At 44.4% G+C, this 24,742-nt stretch overlaps 1 protein-coding gene across 1 annotated transcript in view; it reads left to right on the forward strand.

The window, feature by feature from the left end:
- The window catches only part of LOC120950301 (uncharacterized), a 70,147-nt gene extending 45,971 nt beyond the window's left edge, over positions 1-24,176 (forward strand). Inside the window, exons 6-9 of the mRNA XM_040368234.2 lie at positions 396-623; positions 19,361-19,482; positions 22,379-22,551; positions 22,652-24,176. Coding sequence (XP_040224168.2) covers positions 396-623; positions 19,361-19,482; positions 22,379-22,551; positions 22,652-22,655 — 527 coding nt within the window. The 3' untranslated portion in view covers positions 22,656-24,176. The remainder of the gene's footprint in view (positions 1-395; positions 624-19,360; positions 19,483-22,378; positions 22,552-22,651) is intronic.
- The last annotated feature ends 566 nt before the right edge of the window (positions 24,177-24,742 follow it).

The raw sequence follows: 24,742 nt of genomic DNA on the forward strand, positions 1-24,742 counted from the left end.
CAACCGCGCGTGTGAATGGGCTGGTACCGGGGGCTGGCATACGGGGTGGGAAACATACACACATACTTAACCGCTATCTTTCACTCGCGTGGCATCGTGTTATTTGTTGCACGGCAGGGACGTGGGAAGGGTAGCCGGCCCCGGCCGCCGTATTAAAGTGCGTGTGCAAAAAGGGTTGGCACACTCAGCCCGGGACCTGAATCTGAATCTGTGTTTCTGTGTGAGTGTGTGCGTTTATCGTCACAGTTGGCATCACCTCGTGCCATAGCGAAGAGACAGGTCGTGTGCAGGTCGTGCTGTGTTTAAACTGTTCTCGTTGCAAATTGCTTGCATAAGTGTACTAAGATGATTTTTGTTCGTTTTTTCTTCCCTTTTCCCCATCTATCCTTCTTTAGCATCCTGTAAGTTTGTACAGTGTCCGGATGGGAAGCGCTGCATCGAAGACCAGAACGCCACCCCGCACTGTGTGTCCTGCGGCGTAGCGGAGTGTCGTGCTGATCGATCACCTAAATCCGTCGTCTGCGGTACGGACGGGATCACCTACCCAAGTATCTGCGAGCTGAAACGGCAGGCCTGTCTAAACGGTCGGGCCATTCCGGTCGCTTACCGGGGAAGATGTGTTGGTAAGTAATCTTCACAAATGCTCAGTTTGACGGAATATATAAAATTTTAATGCTTAAACACATTAAAAAGACGTAAGACAGGACCAGTCAAGTAAAACAACTTTACAAAGTACGAACACGAACGAACTTGATTGCGACACAGAGATTAACTCATTTAATGACTTCTTATTAGCCTCACCTTGACTCGATAATCGGGTAACTAAAGACAAGTTACGAGTCTAACTGGAACTGAACTCGGATGTTGTTTACGACCTTGAGCTTGTTGAAAAAGTTCTGAAATATTCTTGTTGTACAAACACTCCTGGGAGAATCTTTAAATGATCGTGTCATATTTCTGAACTGAATATTTAGTTGGTTACCTGTGCCTAGCTGAAAAAAGGACAAGTTTACAAAAAAAAAAAAAAAACAGATACATAAAAATACATACATATACATAAAGCAGTGTTCACGGACTACATCCAGCTGCTTGAGTTGACAAAAACTCGGAGTTGACTCCGATGCGACTCCAAAAAATTCGGAACAGACTCCGGAAGGTATGTCCGTCTACCATTATCAGGAGCTGTTTGAAATAGGAATCCGAAATAGCGCGATATCATCCGGAGTAGGAGCCACCCCGAGTCGTCCGGAGTCGGCCGGAGACATCAAAAGTAGGAGTCTCCAACGTCTTCCGGAGTACGATCCTTCAACGTCTTCCGAAGTTGGCCAGAGCCACCTGGAATCGGACTAACAATAGCTGGGGTCGGATTGGATTGGAGGTTGCGCGCCAGAGAACACACCACTATTCTTGGGTTATCTTTTTTGGTTAATTGTCTAGCTCAAGTATTAAAACTGGACAAACCTACAATGTCAACTATTCCAGTGAAAGCACTAAATTACATATAGGAACATCATTACAATGTAAGAAACGATTATCTAAAGTCAGTAACTATTGCACTGCATGAATGGATCCTTACTATCCCAGATTCTTAGAGTCAAAGCAGTTACATTCATAACTCAGAAGCGATGATAAATAAATGAATAAATTCTTCTGTTTCCTACGACACCTAAAAGCAACCAAATTGTACCAGAGTTGGATTATTCGTTGCTTTTTCATCTTATATAAAGAGTAACCTGTTAAGAGTGATTTAAATTATTTCAGTAATGTATAAATAAAGATGAAAAGTTGTCCAACGTCTTAGGTTTATTTGAAAACAAAATAACTGTGCTTCAAAATGAATCGAATACCTCTATTGAATTCTCATTTGATCTTAAATGGATTCCTGCAGTAAACCAAACTGGTGTATCCAATTAGTCTATAAATAAACTTTACGTCTAAATTCCTATCAAACAATTTCAACACAAGTCTCTCATTATACCAGACAGACATGCCGTTTTTCAAACGAGTGTCACTATTGATAAAGCTATTTCACTAATCAGCCGCTGACACCTGTTCAGCGTTCGATTTTTTCGCCCAACAAGAATGATCCCACATGCGTGTAGCTCACCTGTAGACTGTCCACTTAACAAACCACACAACGAGGTACGCATTGCGCCAATGTCGCTTATCAATTTCATCTCCTACGGCCCCGGCCATCCCCAAATAGGCGTCGCCCAAATAGGCGTCACCAATAAATAAACCCGCGGTCCGGCGTTTACGCTCCGTTCCGGATGGGGACCGTTTCGCGATTGACCGATCGGTCGCGTCCCACCTACCGAGGTGCGCGGCGGGCCGCGGATGCGACCCATTTAAAGTGTCCACGCGTCCCGCGCACGTCCTGGCTGTCTGCCGTACACTTACTATTACTACAACAACAAAAAAGTGTTGAAGAAAACGAGCAGCACGAAGCACGGAGAGTGAGGAAGTGCAATAAGAAAACACACACACACATACATACGCATCAACCACACATAACTGTCGCCCCGTTCCCGAGAGGCGCCCGAGAGCCAACCGGCTTAAAGGCAAACACTTCTTTCTTAATGGGCAGCGCACGCAAAGCGCAAAGTGTCAAAACAAGATTTTAAATTACTCCAACGACCCCAACCCACACCCTGAGAGGAAATCGAGGGGTGGAATGAGGGGGCAAGGAGGACGCGAAGTGCATCGCGTGCATCGCTGCCGGCGTACCGGCGCGGGGTTTTTTTTTTTGTGTGGCTGCTTTTGTACGGTGAAGCGAAGGAAGGTGTGCTGCACCGACTGGTAAGGACGAAGATGAAAAACGCACGCAACCCGCCACCGCTAGCGAGTTGACCCGCTTGTCCAATTCCGATTCTGTCGGTGAATGTGTGTGCACGCGTGCGCGCGCGTGTGTGTGTGTATCCACGGGGTGCTGCTCACTTTTATCGGTGACTCACTTACATACGCCTTCGGATGCACCCTCGGATATTGGCGTACGGTTGCCGTACGCACCGTCAAGTGCAACGCATTAATAAGTTCGCCTGCCCTGCCCTGCCGCACTGCAGCGGTACAGCGGGATCAGCGGCAGCAGCAACAAAAAATGGAAATAAAACAAAATAAATAAAAAAAACGGAACGCCTGTCAACCCGTCGACCGCTTCTTTGGTCGTGAGCAGAAAGAGGCGTCGAGAGGCCGTACCAAAGCGCAAGGACTATTAATGTAATGCGTGGTTTTCTTTTCCTTTTTTTTGTTGTGTATGTTAAGAGTTGTGTAATTGGGTTGTTTACTGCTACTGGTGAAACCGTTTTATTTGTCTTTGAGAGCGTTGCAAGCGGTAGCATGTGAGCTGTGCGTACGTACGATGTAGGGTCGTAAGGTATCAGCATTGAAATTGAGACATTAAATAAAAAAACGGCGCTATTTTGCGATAAATCTAATTCGTAAATGCATTTTCTACAGTACAAACCGAATTCACACTCAAATACATGACCTACCTTACGCAATGCTTGTTCCCATGTGCACTAAAAATTGGAACAACAGCGAGTGAAAGAGAGCTACACATTTCCGCTCTACTTAAAAATGTAACTTATTTGTTCTCGGTTACTAAAAACATCTTTTGACCGTTGGAAAAGCATTAAACTACGCTTCCCCCAAAAAAAAAGCATAAAATGAGGCCATTTCCTCAATAAATTTGAAACCACCAGGGCTCTGTGCAAACCCACCAATCTTTAGTGCTCCACCAATAGGAAAGATAAAGCAGCAGGAAAGCAACTACCAGATTAAATCGCCACAAACAAAACACAAAACTGCAACCCCAATTCAGGTCGGTGAATGCATCGCCGATCGCGCGTTGATCGCCTGCTGCGCTTTGCCCCAGTGGAAAAGGGGAGTTAATTACGTTCGCACGCTTTCCGACACGCTTTCTTTCCAGTAGCTTGGAAGTGTGCTTGTAGTTTTGTTTTGTGTTTTTGTTTGCAGGATAGTTTTTCTCCCTATATTGTTCGACCTTTACAGCCAGAAACCGGAAGGTGTATTTTGTGCAAGCTCAGATATGTGTATTTTGGGACCTTCCTTTGCTTTTTACTTTCTTCACGGCAAACGTCGACTTATTTATGTGAAATCGTGCAACACCGAGGCAGGCAGTTAGCCTGGCGCATTTCGCCTGGGCAACAAAATAACCTAACATATCTTGCCGGCCAACTGCACACATGAATGGTCACAGCCATATGGGGCATTCGTATGGCAGAATCAAGGGAAACGCACTCACTTCTAGTGCCAGCCGGTACGTTATAGATGCTGTTGGTTCTAGCCAACTTCAACCGAACGCTGTCTGAAATTCGATCTTGCCATTTTTTCTCACCAAACGCTCGCATCCCCGTCTTCCTCGTTTGCTGCTGCTGAGGTGTTTACGGCATTGCAACGAGCGGATGCAACAACAACAACAAAAAAAAAGAATGCACCACCCTGCAGCAAGTAAACCAATCTCGCTCCTACCCTCCCACTGGCGGGCTTCCGAGCTATCAATTAGGCCCGATTGCGTTTCAAAATGCAATCAAACTTTGATCGCTGGTATCGAGCTGCATCGAGCGCGGTGGCGTTCGTGATACTACCCGTTTATTTTCCTCCTCCCGTTGTTTTTTTCCCATGCACTGCCGCAATTGACGTAAACTTAGACGGACAGAATTGGGTCGATCGGTGCCGCTGCCGGCACCGGCAGACCACGGATAACCACGTGCATGCGGAGGCTCCCCCCGGAGCACCCCCCCCCCCCCCCCCCTGCACTTTCATCGATCCGTAACTGATGAGGGGATTCTAATATTGGTTCATTGGCAACTGCACTGCCAAGGGATAGAATTAGCGCCCGAAAAGGGGAACTGGTAATACATCTTTCTCACTCCATTTTGGACGTTGAGGGCCTGTTTGTTTTGGGTGATATTTTCCATTTCAAATGATTTTGCAGTTAACGTATCAAATACTTTTCAAATTTAATTTCGTTCTTAAAGAACATTCCATTTGGTATTAAGTAACCTAGATGTAAATAGTCCCACAACTTGTGTGATATTACTATATGAATTTCTCTCTCTAGATACGAGAGAAACCACAATATTGCGATATTTTGTTTCAAGTCTTCTTTTCAACTTCCCCTGTATTTTGAACGATTATAGCTTAAATTATGTCCATGAATCTCTGATTCTATGAGTCGTCAAATGCCCCGTTTGTTGAGCTTTATTTAAAATCTTCTTTGAGGTCTTTTCTTAAATAATAAATTAAAAGCCAATGCAATATTGCAATCATTTGAAGTTCTCGAATGATATAATGAGAACTTGACAAAAAGTAGACAAAATTACCAGAGTTTTTTTTAAATATAGCATCATGGAAACAAGGGCATGTAAATCGGTCATGCGTCATGGTGAAAATCAAACTATTAAACCCAATCACCATTGAAATAGAATACTAAAAAAAACATTAAATATACACAGTTGATTGATTCATAGTCTATATAGAAACAGTATCTTTATACAAAAGTGCTTAGGCTTCATTTTGATTCATTGCACAGCAATTTAACAACGCTACTAAGCGCGTAACGGCAAAGAAGATACGCTACGGCGCTACGTACGTACGAATAAAACCATAATTACACCCCGGATCGGAATGATTTCTACACATGCACCCCCCCCCCCCCCCCCTCCCCCGTGCGCATCATGATGCAATCCAACCTGCAGCACGGCTAAATCCCTTATCTCGACGGTCAGTCGGCAGATGTGTGTCCGTCCATTTTCATTAGCACACGGAACATGATGTGAATTTATTCATGATCTTGCGCGCAAGCTGCTTCCAATTTCAGCCCCTCCGGCACGGCACTCTGCTTAAGCGCGCCGCCGAGCCGTAGCCGTAGTTCAATCCGGCCCCTGGCCCTCAATGTCCTACCTCCAATCCCTAGCCCCTCCTAATCGCTTATGGCAAGCACGCAGACGGCGCCGAATGATAAAAGCTACACATTTAATTGTTACATCAAAAGCTATGTCGCCCTTCGAAGCCCTGTCTTCGATTGCTTCCCTGTTCCTGCCCGAACTGTTCCAGCCACAGCTGAAGTGCATCTCCGTGTCGCTGCATCGCTCATCCGTGAACGTGCAAGATTCTTCCGCTTGCGGTGCACCGGACCCAACGATTACAACCGATGTAGAGGGGAGAAGGAGCACTGGAGGGGGTTTTCAAACTGCAAGATTCCACACCATGCCCTTTGCGGTGCGTCGGATCGAATGCGAATTCTGCACTCGCTTCCCACACGTGCTGCACACGAGCCCGGAAGGCGCAATGGAAAAGCTCCGGCGAAGCGAAGTTCGGTAGCCAAAGGTAAACTGCAAAGTGCAAGTTCCTCTTCCCCCCCCCCCCCCCCCCCTCCGCCCGGTGCAGTCATGCGATGCAGCTTTGGGGCCTCGGAAACAAATTGTTTTCGATAGCCGGGAGTTTTGTGTAATAACAAAAATTATATAACAACAACGAAATCATTAAGAAGTCTAGACGGTTTGCATGTTGTTGGTTTTTTTTTTTTGCTCTCCCCCTTTTCAGTTTCGGTTTCGGTTCGGCTTTTTCTCTCACTGCCCACTGCCTTCGTTGCTTAGCCTCCCGTAGCCGCTGCTGCTGCTGCTGCTCGTTTCTTTCTCGTTTTGCTTCGTTACGGTGTAAAAGTGCATTCGGACGGGCGGACGTTGGGTGTGCTTGGGTATGCAGTGCGGAAAGGCGCAAAAAGGCCTTCCCTAAAACCCGACCCACAGTCCGGCTTTCAGAAAGGTCTCCAGGGAGGGAGGGAGCACTACAATGATGGATCGTTCTGCTGTGGGGTTTTAATTGCAAACCGGGATCCCTGTCCCGCCGTTCCCGCCCAGCCGTACGCGTTCCCACAACAGCCCCGGTACAGCAAAGTGCATCTTCGGGTGACCTTCGCGTTGTGTGGCTGCCATAACCCCGACAGCCTTGCTCTTTTAGCTGTAGCTTTTTCTCCTTTTTGTTTCATTTTCCCTTTTCCCTTTTGCATTCGGTTTGCCTTCTGCCTCCCGTATAGTACCGTAAAGATGGTCAGATTCACCGTTTCCGGATGGTAACTGGTAGGATGGTGTGTAGGGGAAAGCGGATGAACGGGGGAAAGACGTTCAAATGCAACCAACTACAGTAACCCGTTGCAATGAGCGGCTTGGTACCGAAGAGCTTTGCTACGAAATTATCCTTTTCTGGCTGCATTTCATTTTTTTTTTTGTGTGGAAGAAAAAGTGAGATGTAAAGCACGCTGCTGCCACACGAGTGTGTGTGTGTGCGCGAAACTGGGTAAGATGCAGCTGGGACTCTCCCTGAGTTCCCTTGCGCTACGTTCGTGTGCTCGGGGCTGCATCCGAATTCAATTATCTTTCCAAATAAAACAAAACAAAGACCCAGAGACCCACCAGACAAAACGTGAGCGATTATAGTTTGCCCCTTTGCCCCTCGCTGCACGCGGGCCTTCCTTGCTTTCCTCCCGTCCGAGACCGAGGTCAACTACACCCACTCGCCGGCGGCGGTGGCAAGCAGGCGTCAATAAAAAGTACTACAAATTTGCAACGAAATTGTTGCACTCTCGCACTCTGCACGAAACGAGGCATAATTTTCGACGTGTCCGCTTGCCCGTGTGGCCCGTGCTGTCTCCCGATTTGCCTGTCAGCCAACTGTGTGGTGTGGTGGCCACCGGTGTGTGGCTGGTCAAGATGAGGCACACGATTAAGATAGCGGCGGGACGATATTGTTGTGTTTCGCCCCTGCCGACGGGCTGAAAGCGTCTGCACTTTTGAGGTTACAACGAAAGTCGATGCCCAACGTGTCCCTTCTTGGCTTGTAAAGCTCAGCAACAGCGAATGCACTGGAAAACTTTAAAACACCCAAGGGTTCGTTCGCTTGACGAGCGTGCTTTGTATGGGATGGATCGTAATTGGGTTAGTTTCGCTGGCAAACAACGATACCAACAATGGACGACCGGGACCGTTCAACGTTGGCGACAATCAATCTCAGCGACATTGTGGCCGAAGAGAGTGAGGCATATCCTACGGGCAATGTAACATTGTTTCGCCGTAACCAGATGACGAAGCAATTAACGTAAACCACTGTTGCTTTGAATGTTTTCGCCGTACAATTCCAATTCGCCGTATTCCGATAAGAGCGTTATTTGTGGTATATTCTACCGTAACGTAGGTTTCAATAAACGTTTAGCTAGTCAGAATTATACGGTACTCCATTATTAAAGTTAATTTCCTTTCGGATGTTAACTTTGTTCAAAGATACTGGTGATAATAACAGCTTAGTGTTGAAAAAAAAGTCAGTAATTGTATACCACATTTGCATGAGATTCCGTAATGAATTCCATATTTTCTGATCTTGAAACCTGTTTAAGGGTTATATTCTTACGCAGGTGTCAACTGTTTTGCGCTTGTGTACAAATTAAAGAGCGTATGTGAAATTAAATAACAAGAAAATTGTAGTGTTATTAAAAACTTTCTTGTGATCAACCGAATTTCATGAGTTGTAATTAAATAAATATCCTGTTTACACGTATTGCAGTACAAAATGATACCAAATAAAGCATTTTAATTACGTAAATTACTTGTTTACGTACAATATTCATTGTATGTTATGCTTTTCAAAAGTTTAAACGTAAACCACGTTTAATCACACAACATTGTATATTTGAAAACTTAAAAAGAAAGTGTCGAATAATTCAAAACTGTCAAACGCTACCAAATCGGTCGTTTCTGGGGTTGTTTTAGGTTATGGAATGTATAACATCATCTGATAAGAACTTTGAATGATTTAGTTCAAATTCTGCTAACAATCAATCCAAACCACTGAGACAACTACGTCGTACTAGTCTATAGTGGCGGAGTGAGGACTAAAGCCTCCTCAGTGGCCTTGAAGTACTAGGATTGCAGTACTTCTATCGACTTTTGGTCTTTATGGCTAAAGAAATCAGCTGTTTGGCATTGGTGGATTTAATCACATACCGTTTGACTGGCGCAAAACAGTACCTTCTCGTGCGCATTAGCAACAGTTTCAGTCGTTTGGCAAAACTAGTAACTAACAATAATCTAGCTTAAATTGAGCGTGTTCTCTGTACGGCGCAACCAGTAACTGCCATGGCACGACATCATGGTCCAAATACAATGTTTCTTCTACCCTCAACACTAGAAATTATTGCACATTACATTAATGGCAGCATAATTGTCGATCTCGGCAACCCATCACTTTGCATTTGATTTAGACAGTCATGCCACCTCGCGGTAATTATTCGCTTGTTGAAATACTTAATTTTACATTTCAATGACAACCCTTTCATCAATTCGGTGGTCGAAACATTGTAAAACGGTGCTATCCTGGTAGACTAACAAGAGATTAACCAAGCTTGTCGATCTTAATGCTTCAAAACCTGTGGAGAGACATTACCTTAGATGGTGGCTACCACGTCATCATGGAAAGGTTATCGGCACAACCCGGTGATTGCATACCGCATCCTGCACGTGCACAGATTTCAACGAGACTTGTTCTGTGGGTGTGTGTGTGTATGTGTGTACAAAGTATGCTATAAAAACAGCAGCTCCAAAGTTCCGTTCGCGCACTTTCCTCGGCCAGTGTCTCAGTCTCGCCAGGGTGTCCGGACGGCCCGGATCTATTCCAAACCCTGCGGGTCACCGTCATCAGCGAAATACACCACCATCATCACCACCCGGGGCAGATAATAACAGTAATTGCAATTGTATCCTCGTATCGAGAGCGTTTTCTTCACCGGTCAGCATCTTCTAGCGCTGCTGTTCCCAGCGGTCCCGCAACTATATTGCACTATTGGCACGCATCTTATGCGCAGGAAAATGAGCATATACCGCTTACAAATTGCGGCGTGTAGGTTTATTTTTCGCTCTCCTTCCTTTTCTCCTTCCTATCCCTTCCATCTGTTTGCATCTGCAATCACCTTGCCACACTCTCGGTACACCGGGCTCTATTTCAACACCTTTGCCCTTGCTGCACGCTGGAACGCTCGTGATCGCCGACGACGATCCTCCTCGCTGTCCAAGCGCTGCAGGACGGGGATGATCCCGTCGATCTGCGTCGAACGCGCGGAGGTTTTCTTTCCTTCTTTTTATCCACATAGTGCGCATAGTTAATGTGTGTGAATTAATTGCACTTATTAGGAAACAAATTACCTGAGAGCCGGGGCCCGTGTTGGCCCCGAGGCCGCACTCGGCCTAATGATGGTCGGCCGGTTCTCATAAATCTACAATTAGTCGGGCGTAGAAATCGGCCTCGGATGTGTGTGGATTGGATTACGGGGACGCTGGTTGGAATGCGTGCGAGTGTCGAAGGAGCGGCGAAAAAAAACGGCCACCGTGCGGGCAATGGCAAAGGATTGCAATGCAAAGTCCCTTGGGGGATCATCTTGCGATCAATCATGTTGCTAATGTTTTTCTTCACGCTCCCGCACTGCTAACACGGCGTTGAAGGTTTTCTAGCAAGTATTAATTCGCATGCCTCTGATACAAGCTGGCGAGCGATTGGCTTCTCCAGGATTGGCAAGAATCGCAGAATCGTCTCCTGCCCTTTAAAGGTCGGCCCGGCTGGCCAATGTGTTGCGGCGCGCTGCATGCATGCAAGCATGCGAGTCAGGTTAGGCGCGCTATTAGACACCCGAGCTATAATTTACACCTCATCAACCCTCGAGACAAAACTTGCCGAGACATTCTACTGCTGCTGCTGCTGCTACTGCTGCGAGAACAACCTCGCTCATATCTGCTCATCATACCCGCCTGTTCAATAAACAAGATGCGCTGTTCCTGTAGCAAGCAGCAGCAGAGTCTCTTCGCCCGTCACAGTACACGCGGAGGCTGAACCAACTTATCATTATTATCATTATTTTTATTGCAAATCGACTCATTATCATAAAGATGCGCATCAAGCTGTCGGTTCGATTGATACAGCTCCCAGTGTCTGTGTGTGTGTGTGTCTTTCTTTCTCACTCTCATACTATCTAGTTGTTGTAAATTCTTCTCCTTCGTTCCTTGCTGTCCGTAACGCTATCAGATGCGTCGGCTGGTTGATGCGATCCGATTGTTGATTCAGTTTTTTTTGTGACTCAAAACGTCAGAGGCTAGGCTTTACGGTCGCTCGCTGCCTGCCACTGATCGATTGCGGTTTTATGCAAATTAGCAAAAACACAATACAAAAGTGTAGGCAATTTCCCTGGATCGCGATACGATCGAAACTGTGTGCGGCGTTCAACGTCTTTGATTCGTTCCCACAGTGATCGCGCTATAGTTAATAGAGCTTGGAGTTGGGAACATTAGCACTTTGGATATCGCTTTAAAATCATAAATACTCCTTATCGCTTGTTGATCGTTATCAGTGTAGAGCTTATTTAAATGTCTAAATACCTCATAAGTTTTGAGGGCCTTATTCTGCCATTTTGAAACAATCAACGAACTCAAACAGCGCCAAACTAGCCAAAGGGGTAGAAAGCACATACTATTTGCATTTCCAGCCAAAGGATCCTTAAAACTCGATCTGTAAACTGTGCAATGTAAACGATTTTCATCAATTTCGTAACCTCAGCTCAACTCCCTCGATGGAATGTTCAGACAATAAATCAAATACAATTGTTTGCAGCCATTGTTGCCAGTGTTGTTGCATTTGATCCTGTCCATTTTCTCTGCTGCACTCTCTCCTCTCCTCTCTATGGCCTTACTTTCAAACTTCCTCACACGAAACAACAACACAGCCAACATCCATCTATCCATTTCACGAGGACGACGACGATTGTGGTACCCCGCAACCTTTGCCAATGGGTGCGCAAGAGTTCCGAGTTTAGTTACCCAGCCATTAAATCATCCTGCAGGCCTGCCCCAACCCGGGGCGGTTCGGGTTTTGCAATTCGAATTCAAGACCGAAACCTCCTGAATAATGCATCATCTCCCGTTGGCCCCAGGCAGCATCCGCATCGTCGGCCAAGCAGCCAGGGGGGCGTCTGGGCAGCAGCATTGCTTTTCCAAACCCCGTGCCCTGAGACCAAAACCATGGCCACAGTCAATGCATTTCACGTTGGGAGGCGGCCAGACTTCGGGCATGAGTGTAGAGACAATCAAGAATTCCTGCAGCCCGCTGTGGATTCAGAGCGGAGAACGCGGACTTTCCGGGCTTTCCGGGGACGTGAAACCGTAAAGTTACTGCCATCCGGTCCGGGATAGGTCAAGTTGAGATCCGTTGCAGTGGCTTGGTTTTTGAATGCGGCGGCCCTCCGTGCGGTTGAAGGTTTCGCAGGGCCCGTGTTTATGTTTTACGCTGCTGCTACAAACGAGCAAAGCGAGTGGTTGGATTTGCGTACCTAAGGAACGTAATTGAAACACTTTATGACGGTGGTTTGTATCTGTAGTCAGCAGTGATTTAAATACAGCCTATTACTCGTATTACTGCTTGTAGTTACTACCTTTTATTGCGTGGAAAGCAAACACAAACGAACGCAGAAGAAAGCATAGATTGGACAATCGTTCGCAACTGGCAAGATCGATTTCGAAGAAACGCATCGGTTTGCGAACGATATTCAACCCAGCATCCGTTCGCACGGTAGCAGATTTGCATAATTGATTTCACTCTCGGTTCACTCACCTGAAGCGCCTCCGGGTTGCATGTGCTCTTGAGCAGCTCCCCTTTGCTGCTGCTGCAGCTACCACCGCTGGACACCCATTTTCCAAATTGATTTACAGCTGGGTAATTATTCACGCTTGCATCCTGCTGCACGGCGCAAGGTGTTGGGCCCACAAACAAACGTACGAAACGTCGGCAAGCTCGCAGCCGCTCTTGTTGTGGAGCATTTGCTGGAGTAAACCGGGTCAGTTTGCGAACCGGATACGACGGTTCCAGTTGGCGCGGGGAAAATTAGTTCTTCCCGTACACGACAAGCCAGATTTTGAGTTGTACCGACTGGGCGATAGAGCTGTTGGGAGCATCCGGCCGTGCTTATTGACATCTCCTGTAAGCGTGGCCGTGTGTGTTTTGTGTACGAGGTAAAGCATGTATTCTCCAAGGGGTTCATGGAGAATGAAAGGTATGAGTTGTTGATATTCTTTTAATTATGCTGTGGAATCTGTTTACTATTTTCCAATTTTAAAACTGAATTCAGAAATCTGTACATGTTTTCTTTCATTGAATAATGTATCGTTTACTTGCGCTTCAAATGTGCGGGAAGCAGTAATAAGGGTCTACAAATAAACAAAATAAATTCTTTAAATGTTTCAAGGTAAAAGTTCACATTTGCGAAATAAATAGAAAATTGAATTATCTATATCAAGAGGAGGAGTATTGTGTTAGTTGTGTCCACCAAAGTGTTATGTTATGTTACAGGGTTTCCCCCGATTTATTGGTCAGTTCCCATGATTTTTTTGGTGCGTTCCCACGATTTTTTATAGATTTTTGGTTCCCATAAGTTGTTGGTATTTTCCGATTGGATATCAATACAATTGGACCAAAAAATCCTGGGAAACGGCCAAACAATCGTGGGAACGCACCGAACAAATATGGGAACCCACCAAAAATTGATGGAAACCAACCGAAAAATCGTGGGAAACCCTGTATGGTAGTTATGTTCACCAAATTAAATGTTGTAATGGAATTCGTAATTCAATCTATGTTTTTTTTTTTGCGATCTTGAGTATAATTCTGAATGCATGTTCTCAGTTAAAACTTTCTACATTGTAGTTCATTTCTCCAGCATAAATCCAGTTGAAAGATGGAGGAGAGTGCACTTGGTTAATATTGTACCTAGCATGATTAATTTAACATCCATTAAATCTATGTATGCTTAGCTCTTGACGCATACTACGCCCATCACTGCCACTATCAGTCGTCTTACTTGTACTCAGCAAATGCAAGACGCACATTAAAAAAAATAATGATGAAATGATAACAATTTGTGTTAATGAACTTGTAATAAGAAATCATCAACGATCATCATTAAACTTGGCAGGAAAGATCGCTGTGGTGAAGGAAGGGGTGAAAAAAAAGAAAACATAACTCAATCTAACAAGCAACCTTACACACCTTCCTGCTCCAGTCGCCAGACCGTCATAACGCCACAACGCTGCAGCACCGAAACGAACGGTAGCTTTAGCGTGACAATTTTTTTTTCACCTTTCCTTCCACTTGCCTTCATTCTTTTTGCTTTCCCTGCCGGGGCCCTTGCGGTGTGTGTGTGTGCGGAAAATTAGTGTCACTTTCAGTGCTGATAACTGCCCGGTGCCACCGAGCGGCTGACGATCATCGACAGTGACAGCTTGCGGAATAGCTTAGCATAACTTAGACCATTTGGCGCGGTGTACGGCCATCCCGTCGGCAACGGCCGCGGGGCCAGCCAGCTCGCAACAGGCTAGCAGCAGCAGCAGCGGCAGCAGCAGCAGCGGCAGCAGCAGCCACTGACACTGATTATCATTTGGCGCTCCGCATTGCTCAAGTGCTGCTGGACGCAATCGACGGAACGGTGTCGATGGTGTGGCAAATAAAAGGAGTGATAATTAGTCCCAGCGAATGCGTGTGTGTGTGTGTATATGTTTATGTGGAGAGTAGTTTTTGCTTGCATTTTATTTTTAATTTTTTGCTCCCCATGTGTTGTTCACACATCGCACACAGTACGGGGCAGCCTGTGCCCGCCCTCTATTTGATTGGCTCAACGCAACAACAACGAAAAAAAAACCATACTAGCGTATTAAGGTACCCGCCCGATCTGGGTGCGAATGATCGTTAACATAATTATGCTAATTAAGTTTACACTTTTGCGGAACACACCGCTACGCTGCTGCGGCAGTGTAAAACATACACCGCCAGTGTTTAGTGTATCAAATGTCCGGTTGGAATGGGGGGTTTTTTCCTTCTTCTTTGATGATATACGATAACAACTAATCATCGGGCTCTGTAATTAGTCGCTTCGATGAAATCAATTACATTGGCAAGAAAAGCTGTGCTTGTTTTTTATGTACTAGTTTTTTTTATTAATACAAAAACATAACACATGTACAAAATGAAATACATTCAATCAATTATAAAAACAAAGAATCAACCTGCCTGGCAAAAAGCAATTATAAAAAAACAGAATACAGAATTCAGGTGGCTACATTTTGCGTGAATATTCTCCTCTCGGGTATTGTAGCCTCCGGCGCGTGCAGCTTGATTGAACTGTCGCAGAGTACGATCCGGGCGACGAGTGGCGTTTCAAGGGGCACACCGTCAGTCACACCTGACACCGGACAGCTTTATTGACGGTCGTGTCGACCCGTGCGTGCGTCCAGCGCGGGGTTCGTCGCCTGTCGCTGTTGAGATCGTCGGTGTCAACGGTTTTTCGCCCCGAGCCGCGCGTACGGCGACGGTTTGGTTTGGCTCTTGGTGCCGCTGGCATGATAACAGATTCGCGCGATGCACATTTACACGTCTGTCACAACCGTCCGTCAGTGTCAGTGGGTAGGGACGGCTGTTGGGGCGTTGTAAAATGTATACGAAAAGTGCAAGAAATGTAAAACAAAATGGTTATTTTAAAAACATTATTGCAATGCAATTGGCATTGATAATTCGTATTTCGTGGCCAGTTTTTTTCTTTTGATGGAGACCTTTAAAGAGCTTCACGTGGGTGTCTTTGAATCGTAAATTTACTTAAATTTACACGATTGCTTTATGAAGATAATCCGTATCGAATACAGAATGCGTATCGTTGTAGTCATAAAACTTCCCAAAGAGTGTATCAATGTCGCAAATATAAGCTTGTTAATCATAATACCAAGAAGGTATATAACATATAAGGGTGTTATAGACAAAAAAAACAGGGAAAGAGAAAGAAATCACACTTAGGCAGCGTAAAAACGGTTCTTCTTATAGTTCAGATGCCATAAGACGTTCAGTAATAACCGTTGAAAGCGATCTGTGTGAATTATAAAATTGTTTCGTTTCCATCCGGAATGTTGCTTTCCGGTCGTAGAACTAGGTCTGTAAAAAAAAACGACTAGTCATTACAGTTAAAAAAGAAAACTATCCCACAAATGACAGTTTTTCCCTAGCTGCTCGATAACTGAGTTGCAGAGCGATCCTACTTTTTTATTTCTTTACACCATCTATAAGAAAAAAGTTTACATTCTTAATGCAGCTGAGCTACTAACAGGAAGTATAAAAATAGCATAAAACCATAAGCCTGAACCCAACGGGAATAAGACGCGCGGTGTGCTTTTTTTCTGCTGTTTTATGTTGTCTCCATCTTCAGCAGTAAAAAAAAAACGATCGTTCGCATTCCACGCGTCAAGTGACCGTCGGGACGGACACAGCGTAATCGGTAACATCCAATTGAACAGCAAACAAACCAAAACACAATCCGCCATGAAACAATCTCCCTCATGCCTCAGGAGGATACGGTTGCGTTCTGACATGGACACATGATTACCCGGGAGGTGTTTTTTTTGTCTTCTTCTGAGCTGACGACCATCCCGTTGGGACTGGCCGATTCCTTACAGTTAAAAGGCGCAATAAATGCTTTCAGCCAGTGGATAAGCCAGCACTGCTGGCACCGCACCACCCTGTTCCAGAGCCAAAGCCGATAAATAAACACTCAAGATAAGGATAAGCAATGGCATATTTATTAACGGCAGCGAAACTACGAAACATTTTAACAACTTTTGCGCCCGCAACATTGTGGCTTCGCTTGCGTGCCGGATCAACCGTTGGCCTGGCAGGCTCAGGAAAAAAAAAACCCGTAAGCTCATTGCGCACAACTTATTATCCTTTCGGACGGACGTCTGTCCCGCGGGGCCATGTCCGTTTGGTCCGGCGACGGCCAGCGCTGCCGCTGCACGCGCTCGTCCAATATTTATGAGCTCAATTTGACGCTACGCCAGCGTCAGCGGGCGGATTGCGAAATCATGCATATAATTCGCCTGTCAAAATGCAACGCTCCGGCAACATTGTTGCAGCTAGAATGCATGGCCCGCGGTTTGCCCTGTTCGGGAAGCAGCCGGCCGGCCGGTTGTAAATATGTTTCGATTTAACTTTTGGCAATGACAAACGGCAGCAGTGACAAAAACGGTACGCAAACGTTTTTTTGCCAGCCTCGGTGCAGTCCGACGCTACAAGAAGTGCCAAGTGCCAAGAATGTTTCACCGTTTGCTGTGTGTGTGTGTGTGTGTGACGTTTAATGAATGTTTACCAATGTGAGTGCATGTTTCGAGGGGCTTCCTTTCGTTCGGTGCATTTGTCGTTACGACGGCATGGCCATATCACTTACTTAAGAATCTATTTTCAGTTTCGGTCAATTCGGATTTTAGTGTGCAATAACTAATGGCATAAATTAATAAAACAAATTGAACAATGCAATCGCTTCAACGTTGCATACCTTCTAGATTACTTTATGTGCTCTGTGCTTTTCGTTTTGAGATTCTAACATTCACTTTCATTCAAAACTGCTCTATGTGTTACGAAAGCTGTGTGATGCAATGGGTATTTGCAAAGTTAGTATGGAAAATCGTAAAAGTAAATCGTATATCTTGAAGATGTACGAACGAGAGAAAACCAACTCCAGTTTGTATGGCCATCTCCGACTAGCATAAGAATGTAATCCATTCTACATTTTTATGACCTTTTTGTTGATCACTATTGGTGTAATAAAATCAGTCGATAGCAGGTGGACGGCGCAAATGCAAAATCTCTTCACACGGAACATATTTACAATGCAAAGCTTGTCTGCAGTGGGTATCGCAAAGATTAGGTCCTGAAAGGTAGAGACGCCTAATGGCAAAGTAAATGCCATTAATAAGGAGCGCTCAAGATGCTGCGCAAGGAAGAATTTGTCAGCGCAATACTGTACATTTGTGGTGGATATTTTGTTATTTTTTCGTCCTTATAATGACGAATGACAAAGCCCTTATCAAACAGAAATAATAATTTGGTTTAAAATGCAAGAAATTTGTAAACAAAATGCGCAATTTGGAGCCAATTTTGGAATGCCAAACCATGAAATAATGATTCTAATTCCGAAGACGTCGCCATAGCTAATAGCTAATTTATTTCAAGTTTATCCTAAAATGATGATATTAATCATATAAAACTGTTTTTTAAACATTTTTTGCTTAAATTCTATATCGATGTGCCATTACAACACGATCAGCACTTTGTGGTTAACCTTCTTCAGGGCAAAACTGCTTTCCGCAGTTGTTAGATCATCCCCTCACCAGCTGTAGAATGTTAATCTCAATGTATAAAATACAGCTTACGCGGCGTAATGGGGTAGGCGATAAAATGTGATATAAAATATAATTTTTGCCAAAAAAAAAACCTAAATATGAAAACCTCCCTGGCAACGATGCGCAAAGTGGTCAAAAATTATGAGCTGTAGCACACCGTTCATACCCAGCAAAGGGAACATCTACCATCTACCATCATACACAAGATTCGCGAGAGAGAGAGAGAGAGGAAGAAAAAAAAGCCAAAACAATAATAAAAAAAAAACTGGCCATTAAAACCATTTTAATGACCACACTCTACGTCTAAGGTAAAAATAAAACTCGGTCGTAAAAATATTGACAGCACGCTGTGGGCCGCAATCGCAAAATAGCAAGTAGGCTTGCCGTTCCGGTGTTCCCGAAACCGACGCCGTGTCTCCGATCGGTCGGTCGATTTTAGGTGGCGGATATGCAGCAAGCACACACACGCGCAGCAAACAGAATACGAATCCATCGAATTTGGCCACATCGGTTGCAGTTGCATACCATTCGCCGCGCCTCCGCGAACCCCGCTCCCCAAAAAGGGCGCACTGGCACACCAAACGGGGGGAAATTATGTCTACAATCTACCCGAGCCCGAGCATAAATTAAATGATCGTGCCGTAAAAATCGCCCGTCGGCTGCAATGCACAACCTGCGGACCGGAATGCACCGCTGAATGAAGGGGGGGGGGGGGGGGGGGGGATGAATGTTTGGTGTACCGCGGGGTATCCTCCAATCGCAGGATGCGCCATAAACTTTCAACCACCAACCAAATTGCCTTTTAATTGGGATCTCTCTTCCTTTTCGTACCGCAAACATCACCACCACCACCAGCACCCCATTGACCATTTTGGTGTGTATGTTTGATGCTATTTCCACCCCTCGGTGTCCTCCCGCCCTTTGCGGCTGTTCCGTTCCAGACGCTTCACAACACAACCAACGGCAGACAGAAACCACAATCGGGGAGCCGGGAAGAGCAAAACAAACCTAAAAAAAAACATATTACTAAAGTGTCTCTTTCTTCACTCTCTCTCTTCTTCTCTTTCTTTCCGATCACTGCAACCAACCAACAGAAGCCGCCACTTGCGAGACGATCAAGTGCAAGGATCGGCAGCACTGTCTAACGGATCTGAAAACGCATAAACCGCGCTGTGTCAGCTGCAGCTACAAATGTCCCCGCTCGAAACGCCAGCAGGTAAGTGTCGTTTCCCGTGCTCTCTGTCTCTTTCTCTCTCTTCGTTTCTCTTCCTTTTTTCTCTTTATTATTTTCCCCCCCTCGATCTGTTCTGCCAATGTTCTGCCAATGCAACCGTGATTGATGCATTCTGTCTGAGCCATCGAAACGGGCCTGGGATCGATCGAGCCGGCAAAGTGACCGTGTCTGGAACGCTGCTCGGTTGCGCCGCGGGTTTTGATGAGAGGGGGGGGGGAGAGAGGGTGGATTAAAGCAAAACACAGACCTTTGAGCTGCTGGTGTCTTTCACTCTCCGCCCCAGCTCCCGGCCCAGTCGGGTCCTCCTCAGTCGATTGTAAACAAAAATGCAAATTTTATCTTTCCTCCCAGCCCAGCCCAGCCCCGAAACCCAAATGGCCAGAAGCCTTTCCGCGTAGCAGCCAGAACGGGAATCGTGGCTCGATTCCCTAATGCATTGCAATGCTCCGGCAATGCTCCGGCAAACCGTTTGCATCGGCTCGTTCGCTCGAAAGCGGAACCCATTATTCCCACACACACACACACACACACAGACAAGCGCGGGCGCGCGCGTCCAGCTTGAAATCGATTTGTCGATTGCTTTTCAATGAGCGTCCATTATGCTTTCAATCGAATTTGGCGTTTCGTGGTTTGCGTCGTGTTTTTTTTTCATTCCTTTTGCGCAAACCAAAAAAATCAAATAAAACCCTCGACGCGCATAGTTTGGCGAGGCGCTTCAAAGCGTTAGGCTAAGATCCTTGTCAATGCAATCGGGCGTGATCATAATTCATGTCCCTGCGGGGCCAGTCGCACACAAACAATCCTATCAAACACGCACTTGTGTAAAACCTTTGGAAGGGATGTGTGCGGTGGTTGTTTAGTTTTGTTTTTTCTTGCTTCCATCACACAATCGAAAAAAGGCGTACTTCCTGCATGGAAGGACTGCATCTTCACAGCAGAAAACAGTCAAACTCTCAAACATCGCGTAAAATGTCTACATAGTTTGTGTGAGGTTTTTGCTCTTTTTTTTGCTGGTCGGGTGTCTGTAGCATGTCATTTATTTTACCTTCTGCCAATCGAACGATCCCGGTGCGTGGACAGCAGTGCAATAAAAGAAAAACGCGCACATACCTGTCCACAGATACACTTTGCAGTGTGTGTGTTTGTGTTTCCTTTTTTATATATAGAAGACCCAAAAATGCGCAATCCCAGCGCAGACACCTGCTGCGCCGGTTTGGTGCGATTGATTGCATTCGCAGATGCATCACGATCCGTCCCGGCCTGCCGGGGCTTGCATGCTGATAGACGGCGACATTGATGGAAATATTGGAAAGTGCTCGGCTTCTTTGCTGTGTCCAAGTTCCTGCCACGTTTCGGTTTTGCGCGGTTTGCGCGGAGATTTATGCTTTTATTCGGTGGAGGTCTCGGTTTTCTTTTGGTTTTTTTTTTAATATTTTCGGCCGGCGACTAACTTCCCACCTCGCATGAGAAATAGTTTGTTGAAGGTGGGGAGTGGGGAGAAGATTTATAATGTGGCTGTCTTTCTTTGCCGAGGAACAATAATTTTATATCAGTAGGTATATTCATTTCATTTCATTTCATTTATTTCATACAATATCCGCCATCAAGGCTAAATATAATAGACTTAAAACTAATTTAATACTAACAAATAAACAAAATAATTCATGAAAAACTAAACCTAACTAACCTAGTCTTGACCTAGCAAAAAAGAAAAGAAAAAAAACAAGAGTAGAGCGTAGAGACTATCATAAACTTAACAAAAACAAAAAAAAAGAGAGTAATAGAAAACTAAGGAGAATAATTAAAGGGAATTAGAAGAAAAAATACGGTTACGGAAAGAGTTAAGAGAGGAGTCGAAATCAAAGAGATAGTAAAAGTGGTTAAACAACCTGAAACAGGACAGAAGAGGGTCATTGAAAGTATAAAGAGTATGACGTGTTTCAATTGACAGAGGATCACGTGGACGAAGAGAACGAGAGGGAACATACAGCGAGATGGACGAGAGTAAATCAGGAGCATCAGTAGCAGAAAGTAATAAGCCACCAATAAAACAAGCCTGAAACACTTGGCGGCGGAAGCTTAAGGAGTGAAGATTGAATAACTGCAATCGCGTTTCATAGGGAGGTAGTGAGGCAGCACCGAACAAACGACGAAAGGCAATCCTGGTAAAGAGGCGCTGAATGCTCGTATATTCGTTGCGGTTGATGGTTTGGTTTCAAATTCAAGATATATTTTTTTAAATAAATAAATGTTTCCATAGGAGTTCTCATTGCTTATAGATAGTCACAGAAGCTAATAGCTAGATTTGTTTTTTTTACACATAAACTTAAATTTAATGGTTTAATACTGTAAAGGTACTCGCCAACTGCATGTTTAACATAATTATGTTAACATAATTGAACGTGCCTTTTGAATCATAAATAAATGAATTTAAAAATTACTTGAAAAATAAAAAAAACCTGTTAAATATTTGTTAAAGCTCATAAAACCTGGGAAATAAATTTAATTTCATGTAGTATTACAGGGTTTTCCAGGGGTTTTCATAGTTGTGGGACGCTTCCTTGACTCTTTCCTACTGGAAGTGAACTTCATATTTTGGAAATTGGACTCTACGGCACCCTTGGAAATTCCTATTGGATTTGTCCAACAAGGGTGCTATAGAGTCCAATTCCCATTACATTAAGTTCATTTCACCTTAGAAAGAGTTCATTAAGTGTCCCACGGCTATGAGAACTCGTGGAAAACCCTGTAACCCTTCTGTTTCTCAATCTATCCTGTTTTCATTTCATTGTTTCCTTCATTATTGAAGTTTAAAAAAAAAAAAGAACAATATGTTCCATTTCTAATGAGTGTTATGCACCATCCTTTCAACCTACAGGGCTACGGAAAACTGTACCGTGATGCCAAAAATGTTCCCTTCTACGATCACAACGTGAAGCTGTGCGGCACCAACAATCGAACATATCACTCCTGGTGCCACATGCAGAAGGACTCCTGTACGACGGGATTCTACATCGACGTCCAGCATGGCGGCTCGTGCGCCTTTGGAAGGTAATTAGCTTGGGCAGCGTTTAGTTTTGAGAAGAAAATAATAAATGTAACATCAACTTAAATGATACATTTTGTTTTTTTTTTTTTGTTTCTTTTACAGATAAACCCACCAAAAGGATCGATTCGGATCGATCGAACGATCTGTCGAATAAACGTTGCACAGTAAAATGAATGTGACTGTGTCGTATCCGCAAGCGCAAGATACCAGCACCGGAAGTATAATAAACGTTAATGCAAGAGAAAGAGAGAGAGAGAGAGAGAGAGAGAGAGAGAGAGAGAGAGAAGAAACAGTAAGATAATTGAACAAAAAAACGGGAAGTACATTTGTCGAGAGGAGTGTGTTGGGACAGAAAAGATGTAAAGAAATACTTATCAATGGTACATATTTAACTGTAAATTTAGAAACGCAACCACCAGAAGAGGAGCACACACATTACCGAGCATTTTTTTGTTTTTTTATTATTATTTTTATTTATGAGCCAACAATCCGTCACTTCGTTAAGTTATTTATTTACCAAAACCGTGTAGGAAAGTAGCATGCATATTGCACTATAAGCAAATCGAAACATAGAAGCAGTGTGGTGTAGAAATGGTTGTACATAATACAAAACAAATCATAATTTAAACTGTAGTGTACGTCTGTCGACAACAATATGTCACAAGACGCTAGACCGTTCGCTGTAGATGTAGAAATATTTAACCCGAGCCGACCCGTGTCGCTGCGTCCCCTTTACTACTATCTGTCAGAACAGCACAGTACACCCACCTAGGAGCGCGGTTACGGTTTTATGAGTAGTTGTAAGTAAGCTGTTTTATGTATTTTTGTTTTATTTTTTGCTTTCTAAAACTTCAAGCACTATTTATTGTACCTTACCCCCTGGTCGAATGCTGTATCCGAGCACGGCCATGGAGCAAATCGGAGGAAGCGGAGGGGAAGCGAGCATGTATAGTAGTGAAATTTACGCGTAACGTTTGTCGATAGGATTTCCCTAGCAATCGAAACCAAAAGAAAACGAAAGAGAACGGTCACAGCAGAAGACAGTAGAAGGAAGGAAGGAAATTTATCAACCCTAAACGATGTACTTTAATCTCGCCACTCTAGGGCGATAATATATAATAATTCTTGAAAAGATTTAAAAAACGAATTGGCAAAAAAAAACAACAATGCTAAACCACAAAACAAGGAAAAAGACAGTGTGCTTGGTGGCAGTGAATGTTTCGAGTGCCAGCAACCAGGAGTGTAAGAGTGTTGCGAATAAAATCAACAAGCTGAAGCATCATCAAACAAGTAAATCAATTGGTGCTCCGCAAAATAAAAACACAACCCACACATTGCGAGCTGTTCCGTTGTATACAGATAGCAGACAAATCAATGCACCGTAGCCGTTTATCCACGTGCCACCAATCTATTACAATCAACTGTGTTCGGCGTCGTCGCGTGGCGCTGGGACATCAAAACAAACATAAGCAAATCATGCAGAGTTTTAGGTGTGAATTTAGTCGGTTTCTCCCCAGTTAGTCTGGTTCATTGGAAAGTTTTAGGACAATTTAAGCGAAAAAATAACCCAAAAACCCCCAAACCAGAGCACAGAGGACAGAGGCCTTTCCGGTAAGGGGGGGGGGGGTGTATCATACAAGCAACAAACAAATAACAAAAACAAACCGTTAGGCTGAACTACAAACAGTATGACAAATTTTAAACTTAAAGTAAGCAATCAAACCCTTATCCTAGAACAATTTGTCGCATTGTCGCAGTGGTGTAGTGGTTTTTAGATTATAACAAAAAAAGGAAGCATTGAACAAGCGTGTGCAAAGAAAACGGGACAGCAGTAGACGAGAAGATGGTCCAGTAGTGCAGTGTGAAGAAAGGGGAAGGAAATGTTCGCACGTGTAACGCATTGCAGCGGTATTAGATGAAAAAATAATTGACTGATTTTTGAAAGCGAAAGCGAGAGAGAGAGAGAGAGAGACAAAGTTACAACACAAAGATAAATAAACTAAAATTTTACCTTTATTGCAATTGTAATCTGCAAACTACTTCCGCAAGACCATTAGGCAAATCCACCCATCCACGGACTCGTGTAGTGCAAATGTTGTTGGTAAATTAGTAGTAAAAAGTTCTTTAAAAAGAAAATGTTTAAACAAAAAAAAAAAACAAAAAGTACACCCGCATGTGTGCTCACCTTCATGG

This window comes from Anopheles coluzzii, chromosome 2, assembly GCF_943734685.1.
Source record: "Anopheles coluzzii chromosome 2, AcolN3, whole genome shotgun sequence".
NCBI lineage: Eukaryota > Metazoa > Arthropoda > Insecta > Diptera > Culicidae > Anopheles > Anopheles coluzzii.